At 32.5% G+C, this 14,072-nt stretch overlaps 1 protein-coding gene and 1 long non-coding RNA gene across 2 annotated transcripts; both read left to right on the top strand.

Annotated features, from left to right (window-relative positions):
• Nucleotides 1–2,747: 2,747 nt before the first annotated feature.
• On the top strand, nucleotides 2,748–4,826 carry LOC114187269 (heavy metal-associated isoprenylated plant protein 6-like). The gene is made up of 5 exons (XM_028075509.1): nucleotides 2,748–2,907; nucleotides 2,993–3,140; nucleotides 3,255–3,495; nucleotides 3,692–3,768; nucleotides 3,958–4,826. The coding sequence occupies exons 1-5, from the start codon at nucleotides 2,899–2,901 to the stop codon at nucleotides 4,515–4,517; spliced, it is 1,035 nt and encodes a 344-aa protein (XP_027931310.1). The 5' UTR covers nucleotides 2,748–2,898; the 3' UTR covers nucleotides 4,518–4,826.
• A 5,370-nt stretch (nucleotides 4,827–10,196) lies between these two features.
• On the top strand, nucleotides 10,197–12,284 carry LOC114179451. Its single transcript, XR_003603471.1, has 2 exons — nucleotides 10,197–10,520; nucleotides 11,583–12,284. It is a non-coding gene; the product is annotated as an uncharacterized LOC114179451 (long non-coding RNA).
• Nucleotides 12,285–14,072: the final 1,788 nt, after the last annotated feature.

Here is a 14,072-nt window from a genome sequence, read left to right as displayed (position 1 = left end):
ACACTCCGCGTTTTGTGTTTTGAATGAGACTTCTTAGTATTTGATGGATCATTTCCCGTTCTTCTTAACCCACCCATTCGAGACAACAAGGGAAGAAAAGGTTGGAAAATTGAAAATTGATTTTTGACCCTTGGAAATGAAAAAAAAAAAAGAGATTAAAATATTTTAAAAAAAGTAATAAGAACTTCGTTTGAATTTTTAAATTCGAATAATCATGTATTGTGAGTTGCACACGACATACAATCTTGTATGAATAATTATAAAGATGACAATGCGGGTCGGTCTGGCTTGTTTAGGTCTGGTCCATTTAGGCTCGGTCTGCATAAGGTTCACACATTGCGGGTTGGGTTCTTTCCTGCACAATTTATGCGGGCTGCATTACTGGTTCGTCCCTCACTTGGCTTTTTTTTTTTTTAATTATTATGATAAAACTTTCAATATTTAAAAATTGAGAAACTTTAAAAAGTTCACAAAATTAAGTAAAGACTTTGGGGATTGGATGATAAATTGATAATTCAACATTTTCATCATATTTATATTCACACTATGAGATACACAATGTATTCTTAAATTTCAATACATTAAAAGATATATAATATTTGTCTTTTCCAGTTATACAATAATTTGGAACATGCAAGAGTCTATAAAAAAAAAGCTACTATACACAAGTATAATTTTTTTTTACACAAACTACGGATCAGTCCATGCAAACTACAAACTTATGCATACGAACTTATGCATGCTGAATTATTATGAGTTCACTACTATAACCTGTCCTGCATTTTTTACCCTGACCTATCCTGATTTTTTTTCACGGACGTGCATACCGATCCCATGCCCATATTTGTCATCCCTAAATAATTATATACGATATTCATGATAACGAAAGGAAAACAAGCTCGTAGAAGGACATGTGTTTATATCATTCTCTCCTACATTTCTGGCAATAAATTAAATTGAAAATAGTTATTTTCAAAAGTTTTATTTTGAAAAATGTACAATTATTTCTAAAATTAGGTTGAATTAAATCTCGACATTACTCGTCGAAAAAGAAACATAACAGTCGAAAGATTTGTATATGAAATGATAACGATAAATCATTTCTTCCATATATTCTCTATGGAATCATTTTTCACCAGTTATCCAAATGTCATATTCATTTACCATATTCGCAGACACTTTAAGATGGGTTGTTGCTTAATATGCTCAGTGGTGGCAAAAATCTGCGCACATATCTAATAAATTTTTATTTCTTTTAAACCCAGAAAAATACATTTTTTAAGAAAATATAGCAATAATATTTAAAATTAAGAAAACAGTGCCATAAACAATGGACTTAAAATATAAAGAATGAGAAAGACGTTATCCCAACAATGTTTAACATTTTATGCACTGGACAATTATCTAAAAACTGTCTCATGAAAACAACAAATATTTTGTTTTGGAAGATGATTATAATGAGAGACGAGGTAGTATGTTTGAATTGGAAATAATAAGAATAAATTATATTAGTTTAGTAGTGTGAAATTAATTCTGTTTTACTTGTATTTTTATTCAAGGAAATATATTAACCTAACACATTTTACGCCTAACGTGATTATTTCTTTTATTAAAATATATACTAATTTAGTCAGGAATTATTATGCGAAACCAATACGTTAGTTTTACCATATTATTAAAATTAATTAATATTTAATAATATATTATACAAAAGATGATTTTGTAATATATATTATACAAAATACAAAAGATGATTTCTTAACGGTGGATGCTTAGTTTTTCCCAGTAAGAGTGGATAATCATTAAACTCATTCACCTTTTCTTCAAGGGATTGAACTCGTTTACTATTTTATAAAAAATAATATCAAAAAAAGATTGTTCAATATCTACTGTTCAGAGCAATCATTCAATCTTAAAAGCATAAAATATATTTAAATTTTTCTCCATCAATGTAATAAATAAGGAATTTGACTGTATCTTCCTATAATGGTCTTATTCATAAAATGATATTGTTTGTATTTTATATTTTCGGAAATAGTAAATACGTTTAGAATTTATGAAGACTAAACAAATAATTATAAACATTAGGTCAAAGCCATCTCGAGAATTGTAGAGGCAATGTGTGCGCGTGAGTATTCTCTGAACCATCATAATTATTTACAGTACACCAAGACTAATCTGCAAACCCGGAATAAATTAAGGTGAAAAAGAGAAAAAATTATATAAAAAAAAGGTGAAACTTACCTTAATAAAAGTTTTATTTTACTTTTTACTTATTAATTAATATATTTTCCTTTTTGACCATGGACATAAAAATAAAGCATATTCTGGGTAATTTGGAAAGGGACAGAACTGGGGAAAAGTATGATCCTTTCCTTGGGGAAAGCCCACGGGTCTGACCTTTATTAATTGGGTGCTCTGCTCCACACACCTCACCGTGTACCTCTCCGTTTTCAAAATCTGTGTTCTGTGTCAAACCCAACGGTTATTTTTCACTTTCTACGGCTTCGCATCTCAAAAGGTTACACGCTTTTTCCTGCCAGGGGTAAATCAGTCACTTTCCCGTCAAGTCAGCGTCTGGTCAAATTTTCAATTTCCTCAAAAACTACACGCGCCAACATCGGAAATTAAATTAAGGTTTCCTCTCCACGTGGCATATTTTCACACTCCTCTAAAACACGGATAAATAATAAATAAATAAATACGCATAAAAATAAGAAATATATATCAATATCATAGTTGCCATACATACATACATACCGATGCAACGCCATAGATAAGTGTGGCGCATTCTCACTCCCTTGACTCTTCTTTTTCTTTATAAGCGCATTCCTTCCATCTTTTTTCTCAAAGGCACATTTCACTCGACAACAGAGCTCTGTTCCTTAAAACACAAACATGGGAGAGGTTAGTTCTAATTTCTTCTTCCTAATTTCTCGAATCTCGTTCACTGTTCACTTCAGTTGTCGCTGATTTTTTTCTTTTTTATCAGAAAAAAGAGAAGGCGAAGAATGAGGCCGGTAATACGCCTGACTCTGGAGGAAAGCAAAACGACGTACCCGCCCCTGTCGTTCTGAGAATCGAAATGCATTGCGAGGGATGCGTCAAAAAGATCAAACGCGCCGTTCGCAGTTTCAACGGTATTACTCTCATTATTCAGATCTTGATCAAGCGTTTTCCCTTTTCCGTTTATCCATTGAGTTAACTGATAGTGAGATTACAACACTAACATTCATAGTCTGTTGCGGATGCAGGTGTGGAAGACGTTAGGGCCGATCTATTAGGTAACAAGTTAACGGTTATCGGGAAGGTCGACTCTGCCGCAGTGCGAGACAAACTAGCGGACAAGACTAGGAAGAAGGTAGAAATTATTTCTCCTCAACCGAAGAAAGATTCCGGCGCCGCCAGTAAACCACCGGAGAAAAAGGTGGAAGAGAAAAAAACAGAAGAGAAGAAACCGGCAGATAAGAAAACGGAAGAAAAACCCCGAAACAGGTGCGTTGTTTCAATTCTTCTTTTCTCGCCTTCAGCAATACGGTTAGCGGAGCGTTGACGAAACAGAAAGCAAGTTAATTTCATTGCAATTGAAGCGTTATTTTACTGCTTTACCGTTTTCACTTGAGATTATTTCATTAATTACAATGAGTTGTTCAATTGTGGTGGTATTCATAGTTTTGCTATTTGTCCAGAGCGCGGTGGTGTTGAAGATTCGATTGCACTGTGACGGTTGCATACAGAAAATTCGAAAGATTATTCTCAAGATCAAAGGTTAGGCGTCCGAGTATCTTGACCGACATTTACAATTCTTGCGTAAATTATTTTGAATTAAATTAGGTATGGTATATTAGGATGACGATACCGGAGCCCACAATATAAAATTATAACGTAGGTTGTATATTTATTTTTGAACAACCGGCATTATGAAGAGTTAATTAATAAGGCGAGGTGTTTCTGCAGGGGTTGAATCGGTTAACATAGAGGGAGGGAAAGACTTGGTGACAGTAAATGGCACAATGGAGGTGAAGGAATTGGTAGCGTATCTGAACGAGAAGCTGAAGCGGAACGTTGAGGTGGTCCCACCTAAGAAAGAGGGTGAAAAGAAAGAGGGTAAGAATGAAGAGAAGGAGAAGGAGAAAGAGAAGGAGAAAGGGAAGAAGAAAGAAGGTGGTGGTGGTATTAAGAAAGACGGTGGAGAGAAAGAAGAGGGTGCACCGAAGGTTGAGGTTAACAAAATGGAGCACTACGGGTACGCTTACCCACCTCCTCCTATGTACTGGTACGACGGATATGCACCAGGTCAAAGTAGTACTAGCGGTGGTGGTGGTGGTTACACGGTGGGGGTTCATTCAGGGTATGATGGTAATTACGGGAATTACCATGAGCAATACCATAACGGGTATGGGAACCAAGGGTACATGGTACAGCAACCACCCCCACCTCCGTTCTACTTGAACCCTTACCATCCTCCACCGCAGATGTTCAGTGATGAGAACCCCAACGCGTGTTTCGTGATGTGAGCCACTGTTTCTCAGTACTTTATGGCTATTTTGATGTATAGACTATAAAACTACGTGCAGGCTGTAAATAACAATTTTATATACAAATTCAAAATGAGGTTTATGCTATGTTTTGTATAATAGCTTTGCTTACATCATTATGATGAATAGTGATGTGGTGATGTGGTACGGCCGGCTGACTGGAGAATCCGGTTCGGATAATTTTGTTTAAAAATTTGAGTTCTAGATAGGCCGAGTAGTTCTTGTTTGTTCTGCTTTTTTTGTGTTTTATTTTATTACGCGAACTAATGTACAAAATCAATTCCAGCAGCTTTTGAAGTTATCGATGATGCATTTTAGATTTTGTCAAAGCTGGTATTTCTGGTAGTTTGGATGACTGTATGGTTTTGGTTCCATATGTTTGTGTCTAGGTGGAAATACGTCATTGTATATGTGTTGGAGGGAATCTTTATTTGTTGGATTGTTATCTAATTTTGCGGTTAGTTGTTAATTCTTTCAAATTGTGATAACAAAGTCTAAGATCGAATCTAATCGTGTGTCTCGTTCTTCTACTACATTTCTATCCTTTCGTCAATTAATGCGTTTTTGTCACTACTTTTTCATTAACTCGGTTAACAATGTTGCGAGTCACAATATCTGTGTTTTAGGTTCATTTCATCCCCTTTCGCAACTAATCTCATGGTAGTTTCTTTTGTACTTATGATGTCACGTTCTAGATGGTTAATTTCGCGGTCCACCATAATGTCATAGGTATTTGAAAGAGAGCTACATATATTTAATTTAGAAATTTCATTTCTTACTTTTATTTTTATAATAATTTAAAAATTTTAAATGTAAAAGTATTTCTGTGAACAAAATTTATTTTAGAGATAATGTACATAGATATCGTGCAACATGTTTCTAGAATTATTAAATGTTGAAAGATTAAATTACGGCAAGACTAAATCACGATTTGACTGTACTACACCCCTTTTTTCCGGTGCAAGAAGAGAAATAAATGTATTAAAATAGAAAATAAATAATTTAAGAGAAAATATATAAGAAATTAAACCGAATATTTAGTTGTTTTGATAATATAGAAATAAAATATTCTTTAAATCATGTAATTAGATCAATTTAATAGAAATTATTTAGAGACAGATATATAAATAAAAATAGACAGAAAGATACTGTCACTATTAATTATTTTCCGCTCTACATTTATCTGTCCACTCTCCTCCGGGTTTTGGAAAATCTCTAATAAATAATTTTTTAAGATTTTAATAGTGCAATAACACTATTAAATAAAAAAGGAAGGACTTTAAGTAATTAAAGGAACAATTGAAATATAAATGTAAAAACCTTGAATAACTTGTACATGCTATTCAAATAGTTGAACTACGACACAACATCAACAATACATTAGTTTTTCTCATTTTTTGTCCCATAAATGAAAAAGTTATAGATAGTTTCTTACACGAAAAATATTACATTCAATCCATATTTGTTGAGTAAGAATAACAATTGATTCGTGATTTATGTGAAAACAATGTCCACCAAGCAATTTTCTTTTCTCTGCATCATCTATCTAACTCCTATCTTCATCATTATAACTTATTATTGGATTTTTCAAAATAATAACTCCTTATTGTTTCAAACAATATAACTCTTTCAATGTTTCGATGATCTTATCCAGCCAAAGCACACACTTTGACATTTTGTTACTTTAACCTTGTAAAGTAGCTACCACCAACCATCCACGTACTACGTTAGAAAGAATCATAGAGACTGTATCAACCGTTATTTCAAACCTAGACATATTTGAAGGACAAGATTAGGTTTTTGTCCATTTCTCTGATCACAGCATAGACATTCCCTTTGGAAAAAGTGGTGGTTAGTGTGAAAGTTCCAGGAAGGTGCATCTTGTCGCCACCACCACCATGCCACCATGGCGCTTCTCCCCAACTGTACACCACGTAAGCTTTCATCTCTCACTTCAACTTTCACGTTGTCGAATTAAAATAAATTAAATTACAATTCGCAACGTCCAATTCCACCGACGGTGACTCATGCCAACGAAGAACCAGTGAAACAGAAGCGTTCCTCCATTTTTTAGTGGTAAAATGATCTAAGAGATTAAGACTATAGCAGTTGATTAATTATGTTTATGACCATAATTAAGCCACATAGAGTCTCTGCTGGATACTATAAGAAATTAAAATTTTCTAATTATGCTGGATACCATAATTAACTTTTCTAAATCTTGTAATCAGTTTTTGTCAGTCCTAGATATGTTTCCAAACACACTATAAGAAATTAAATTTCAGAAGATAATGTAATTATTATTAGTCATAAAACTTATTTTCTTTAAGGAAAAAAGAAAAGAAAAAACGTAGTACAAGTACCTTTCTTATGTTATGCATACGTACTACATACGAATATTATAGCATATTCTTTTCAACGATATTATATTTTAACACCTTGTCGTGTGTTCTTGTCAATAATTTATCTTATCTACCTAATAACCTAATAAGAACCTTTCCTTTGCCGTTTTATATAACAATGTACGAGAACTGTAATAACATTATGTTTAGAGTATAAAATCTTTTGGACATATCCACATACATGCAAAATTTCTTTTACAGTGTTCATGATTTTTTGGATGATTGTTTTGTAATATTGCATCAGGATGGTGGATTAGGTGATGAAGACACATCATAGACATTCATTGTACAGAATACGACGCAAGGTTGTTCCTGAAATGGTGACACGTGGATTTGTACAACGTGTCTGGTTGTGAGGAAGAACTAGTTTAGAATAAGTGAAGACAACATTAAAGAGGATTTTGGCAACAACGTTTTGGTGAAATACAAGATACGAAATGAGACGATGTTGTGGTGTTGTTGGGAAGTGAGAATGAAGAGGAAGGTGAGTCATGAGTGAGGTCCCAATTATGACTCACCCTTGATTGTGACACCAAACACTGTGTCGGTTATCATCATGTTACTCGTTTCAAATGTTAACATCAACATGCATACATCATGGATCATGTGTGTCATTGGAATGATTATTGCAATAATATTGGTAATGCAGATTTGGAATGTTCTGGATGAAGAGGTTAAGGAGTTTAGCTGCAGATTTGGAATGATTATCTTAATTTAGTTAAATTGAGTTAAGCCTGGCCATCATGGGCCTAGATTTGGATTTGGTGGGTCCATTCCAAGTCATCGACACGTGGCACTTGGAGTTTGAATCTGCACGCCATAGTGGGGTTTTGTTTTACTCTGTTACACGTCTCTTATCCATGTTCCTTGTGGTTTTCAAAAATTTCGCTATTGTATATACATTTTTTAAAAATGTGTTAAATTACGATGGTTGGTTGAAAATTTAATTTATTTTTTATATTTTTCTAAGGCAACACCTTTTTCCATAACAGCACAAAAGTCTGAATTCTTAAAATACACGTACATTCCATCTAACTTTGGTCGCAATTTGATGTTACACTAAAATTTGCCCAACGTGTGGGCACAACTTGGTTTTTGAGGTGAAAAAACAAAGTTTTGAGATGGATTATTTCAATTCTTGACTTTTAGAGGTTGATGAGAATACGAATTGAAATCCATAACTTTTTAATTTTCATTTCCCACTGTCTGAATTTTCAACTATTTTGACGAAGCAAGAATTGTATATTGGGTTGAATTGGGGACATAATGGGTAGTTTTAGAAATATGAGAAATATAATTAAATGCCTTTTAAATAGACTAAAAATAAAATAATCTCTGTATTAGTCAAATATAAATGCTGTTGAAGAGGCGCTTTTCATGCAATATTGTAATTAAATGCCTTTTAAATAGATTAAAACACATTATGCCTTTTTGAGTGCACATTATGGTATAATGGTAAAAGGTATTTCCTGATTCTGAATTTGACATTTTAAAAAACATTTCGGATTACAGCAAAAAAAAAGTGTTATTCTAATAATAGTTTCGCCATTTTAGATATATTAAATAAAAGAAAAGAGCTAAATAACAAATAAATGGGTTAGGGGTATTTTCGAATAATATCAAACATATTACAGATTATGCATTATCTTTCAAAATAACCATTCGAAATAATCATAAAAAATATCCTGAAATGTGCATTCTAAAATTATGTAAAATAAACACCATTTACCTAATTTTAGAAACTATATTCCTGAAAGAAAATATATTTCAAAATGTGTTAACTGAATCCTAGACACTTTAAAAAAGAGAAGGGAATTTTGAAAATTTGAAAAATGTGAGGGTGCAGGAAATAAAGTATGGGTGGAGAAAGAAGAAGCCTTTATTTTTATATTAAGCTCTTTTTTATGCTATTTTACATTTGTAGTAATGGGCCAAAAAATGATTTTGTTGACTATTTGCACCAAGTCAGATTTGGACTTTGTTTACAAAAGCTTGTAGGGTTAGACTACTTTTAATAGATTGAATTAAATGAGTATTTTGTTTTTGTTCTAACTTGTAAGTAACGTCAAGCTTAAATTTGTCTTACATATTTTTTAAATTTCAATCACAATTTATATTTTTTGACCTAATCTCATTATGATCCCAAACAGGCTTAGTGATAAAAAAAAAAAAAAAAAACTCAGCCTGTATAAACTTTTTTCTGGAGTCTCATTCCTAAAAGTTAGAATATGATTTTTTTTTTTATTCAAATTCGTTGTACAACTTTCTATTTAGATTAATCTCACGTCTTGTATTTTATATTTCACATTGTAATGAAATACATTTCATTACAGCAATGGCATATGGCCAATTTAGGTATGAGTATGGATAGGGTTGATTGGAGATCTAATCTTAAATATAACTTGAATTTAATATTTTAAATTTTACATTCAATTATTTATTTATTTTATCAGGTTAATTGAATTTCAAATTTTTATATTGTAGATTAATTTAGTCTGTTTTTTTGGAATTTGAATTTATATTAAATTAAACTTTTTAATAAAAGAATTGTTTTTGTTTTTAATAAATGGTATAAATTTAATAAATCTTTAACTTAAAAAAATATATGCATAATTTTCATAATTTAAAAATTTAAAAATATTAAAATATAAATTCAACCTCATTTTACTTAATTTTATTTTTCTAATATTATTTATTTATCATATACTCAATTTCACTTCACATCTCTTCAAATTTAGTAGGATTGTTTGTTATAGCCTATCTCATAACCTTACAAAAATTTATAAAAAAAAAATTAAATATGTTTTTGTCCAAGTGAATTTTGGAATTAGTCTATTTCGAAACTTTGAACCAATCTAGTCTTTTATCTTTCGAAATACGTGGATTTAGTCCTTTTAATCAAATTTTGTTAAATTTATTTAACATTTCAAGCACGTTTCATAATAATATTTGACTTAACAGTAAAGCAAAAATGTGTCAAACAGTATAAACAACTCAAATACAATCCTAAAATGCGTATAAAATGTCAAATAAATCTAACAAAATTTGATTAAAATGACTAATTTTACGTATTTCGAAGAATAAAAGACTAAATTGGTCTAAAATTTTAAAATTTACTAATTTTAAAATTTACTAAAAATGCAACATCTTCATGGTTGTACTTTAAATTCAATATATTATCATGTCTACAAAAAGTAAAAAGCTGGAAAGATAAGGGTATTATTTTCCACCAGAAACTTGAAAGTGGAGGGTACGGAAGAAGTGAAGAAGATAGTTTTTTCATTTGCTTCAACTACCAGAATTTGCTCCAACTTCCAACCACTAGTACAGTAGGTTTGACATTCCCTGCAACTCTGCAATTGAATTCAACAAAATCAATAACATCTTCCCTAATCAAATATTATGCAACTAATCAATCATGTTGGTGGTGTTGGCAGACTCTCCCATTTCCATAATCATCACACTCCTTCTCTTCTTCTTCCTCTTAAGATTTGCTATCATTTTCCTCTTTCTGCTCCTGCTCTTCCTTCTCTGCACCCACCTTGTTCACCTCATCTTCCACTGATTCTCATTCAAAATGGTGAGTTTTCCACATATTAATTTATTACTTTGGTTCTTGCATAGAGCTACACTGCTTAGGGCACCTGTACGTACCCTATCGTACCACATACCATCAAAATACTTTTGCCCCCCTCATGTACGGCTACACTTGTACCTCAGATCGTGTTTCCCCAGCCATGTGCCCGTCCACTTCTATTTATACACACCCTTACAATTTCCTCCTCCCTTACCTTTCTCGATGTGGGACTCTCAGATAACTTAATTCGTTACATCTTCCTTTGCAATTATTATTTTTCCAGTTCTGTGTTCTAGTGGGGTGGTGGTGGTAGGTTAAGGTTACTATCACGCAGGTGTTAGTTAAGACACAAAATTAATTACCACGCACGTTCCCATCTTCTTCTATGAAAGCTTATTTTTAATTGTCTCTCACTTTTGTCTCCTTGAATTTGGGGTAAAATTAACCCCAGGATCTAAGTTTTGAGTTTAATGCATACCATCTTCTGGTAGAGAAATCGGATTCCGTTTTTGGTGTCTATTATTTTAGAAACTGTTTCTGATCAGAGAGATGTTTTAACTTCAACACAACTAACTACAGGAATTTCTTGTACACGTTGATGTATACTTGAAACGCTATATATTCACAACATAATTTGATTAGAATTTTTCTTTTCTGCTGATTTAATTCTTCAAAGCTTTTACGCTGTTACTTGTTGGGTCCTCCTCCAGGTAAAATAAAAAAGAGGATTACTTTGTAATGTATCCAGATGCTACTACTTTGTCTGCATGTGTTTGTAACATTAACTTCTCCGAAGAATTTACTACACTGTGAAATTGTCCTTATGCAACTTGGTAGAACATACCTGTGATACATGTTCATGTTCTCCATATGCAAAGGATGATATCTCACATCACTGTTGCATAACAAGGTATATGTGAGTAAAAAAGATGAAATGGTGTTCATATAAAACGCACATTAACTTATAATACACTTTCCTAAAAGTGTCTTATCAATAGTTCAGTTTTTGACTTGGTCTTTGCATCCATGTATAAACCTGAAATGGATGAATTTTTCTGTTGACAGTTTTAAAGATGGTGCTACCTTCCTTCACGTGTGAAGTGAGAGGCCCCCTAAAGCCTTACTGAATGAAGGGAAGCTGAAATAGTATTGTACCTTAGTCTTCCTTGCGTATGTTTTTTTTTCTTCTTTGCGTGTAGTGAGTTGAAAGATGATGCATCTAAGGATGGGGGCTAACTTGGTATCCAAAAGGAGTGGAACAGTGACATTAATTAACCTCCAACGAAAGCTCACATGTCATTGTCCCCACCCCGATCGATGCAATTATGAACTCCAATTCCATTGTCACCTGACTCTTATCTTTTGGCCACACATGGCACTATATATATTCCTGCGTTGCATGTAAGAACTTCCAAAAAAACTTGTTCTGGTTATTACTATTTGTTCCTCTCTGGGCATGGGTAAAACATGGAGAAGCTGTTCTTGGGGAGTGTGGATGGGAGGGCTTGGAGTCGTGGTGCCTGTGATGAGGAAACTACAAAACTCTTTCTCACGTTCAAAAGGGGTGAAGCAGGGCCATTTTGTGGTGGTTGCAACTCAAGGGTGGAAGCCTGAGAGATTCTTCATTGAATTGGGGTATTTGGATCACCCTGACTTTGTCATGTTGTTAAAGCAAGCTGAAGAAGAGTTCGGGTTCTCTCAGGTGGGAGCACTTGCAATCCCTTGTCAACCTGATGAACTCAAGAGAATCATTGGAAGGGAAAAGAATAGGAACACGGGGATTCCAGTTGCATGAAATGAGACTTCCCTTGTTGTAATTTTTCTGTTCCTGTTCTACTCACTTTCTTTGTAATAATGTTGTCGCCATATATATATATATGAAATGCAGTGTGAAGTTTGCTAAATGAAAACCTCATGCACACACTCAAACAAATATTACCTGTGTTTAAAGTAACTTTTATTCAAAAACAACTAATAATACTTGGATTACACTTTTGTTTTTATCTTCTGTTTCTCGTCAATTTCTTTTCTGTTCTTAAAATTCTGTACAGAAAGACAGTGCAAAACATTCCTCAAATTTTTATTTGTCAGTTTAACTATTACCATCTGGTTCTCTTATTAGTGTTGTCTCGTTGGGAACGGACATTTTGTTTATTTTCAATAAAGCAAAACATTTTGACCATGGATACCTACTGAATTACATGAATATTTCACAAACGAGTTCTTATATGATATATACAAGGAAGGACATTAATCTTGGAAATAAATAATAACGTAAGCAGATTAGCATGGATATTGCCCCGTAAGTGAATCGTTGTGACATTTTTAAATCTAGCCTTAGCTTTGACTAACTTATATAGTTATGATTATTTTTATGACTTCTTTCAGAATACAGATTAAACTAATATGATTTCTTTAAACACTACAAACAGCAATAGCTTATGAGAGCTTCCAAATTGCTTGTATTTCCTCTCTTTTTTATAAGACTGGTTGCAAATTTTTTGAATACTTAAGACCTTGTCAGTATATATATATATATATATATATATATATATATATATATATATATATATATATATATATATATATATTAGTTGCAAAGTTACAGACACCAATTTTTTCCATGTACGTACTGCTATGAGCAGAAGAAAGAAAAATTGATGACTATGATGAAGATGGTCTTGGATATACAATATGGAATGAAGGTTTCTGATATATACAAACTCATCTGTTCCTTTTGTCTCTAGAAATCTTTTTCTTCCTACAAAATAGTATTATTTTTGTCCATTTTGTTTAGTATTGCATATCCTAAGTGAACATACACATGTTGTGAAATGAGAAGGCTTCGGAACCTTTCTTTCTTAATAAAGGGATAAGACAAGGATCCTTTTCCCCTATCTCTGTCTTCTATTTGAAAAGATTCACACATGATTCACACATCTTATTATAAATCTTGTTACCTCCAAAAAATGTTGGAAACCTATTCAACTCTTGTATATTATCTCTCACTATGCTTTGTCGGTGACTTAATTTTGTTTGTTGAAGCGTCCAAAGCTCAGGTACGTGTTATTAAACAAACATCGAACACATTTGTGAGAGTTCTTGATTCAAAATCATCGCTGATAAAATAAAGATTTACTTTTTCAGAAGTATGGACTGAGAAATTAGAGATATCATTACCAATGTGTTTCTTCAAATTTCGTCTAACATTGACTACCGATGTAAAACGGATTTGAAAAAATACTGATACATCCATTTATATATTTATGAATTGATTTTATCTTTAATGAGTACGAGACTTTCAACATATCTCGTCGTACCAATGTATATACATTTTGTAAGTAAAACTTGATATTAATAAATTATTGGACAATGGATAACATAATAAATTTAAAAAATAACATATATCGTTAGAATAAACTCAGCTTCATAACTTTAAAACTATATTAAGAAATTGATTTTAAACAAGCGAAAGACTTAAAATAGTAACTTGTTTCTATGGCTAGCAGAGCAGTCTGCAGGATTCAAACTACTGTTATTCCACCTCTGTGTACA

Source organism: Vigna unguiculata, chromosome 1 (genome assembly GCF_004118075.2).
Source record: "Vigna unguiculata cultivar IT97K-499-35 chromosome 1, ASM411807v1, whole genome shotgun sequence".
Classification (NCBI taxonomy): domain Eukaryota; kingdom Viridiplantae; phylum Streptophyta; class Magnoliopsida; order Fabales; family Fabaceae; genus Vigna; species Vigna unguiculata.
The sequence above is the reverse complement of the archived record's forward strand: the minus strand, read 5'-3'. Positions and strand labels throughout refer to the sequence as shown.

Excerpts from the sequence above, each read along its gene's own strand:
- LOC114187269 (XM_028075509.1), top strand. Across the intron at positions 3,141-3,254 it reads CGCCGTTCGCAGTTTCAACG|GTGTGGAAGACGTTAGGGCC; the intron begins GTATTACTCTCA and ends TTGCGGATGCAG. Across the intron at positions 3,769-3,957 it reads GATTATTCTCAAGATCAAAG|GGGTTGAATCGGTTAACATA; the intron begins GTTAGGCGTCCG and ends GTGTTTCTGCAG.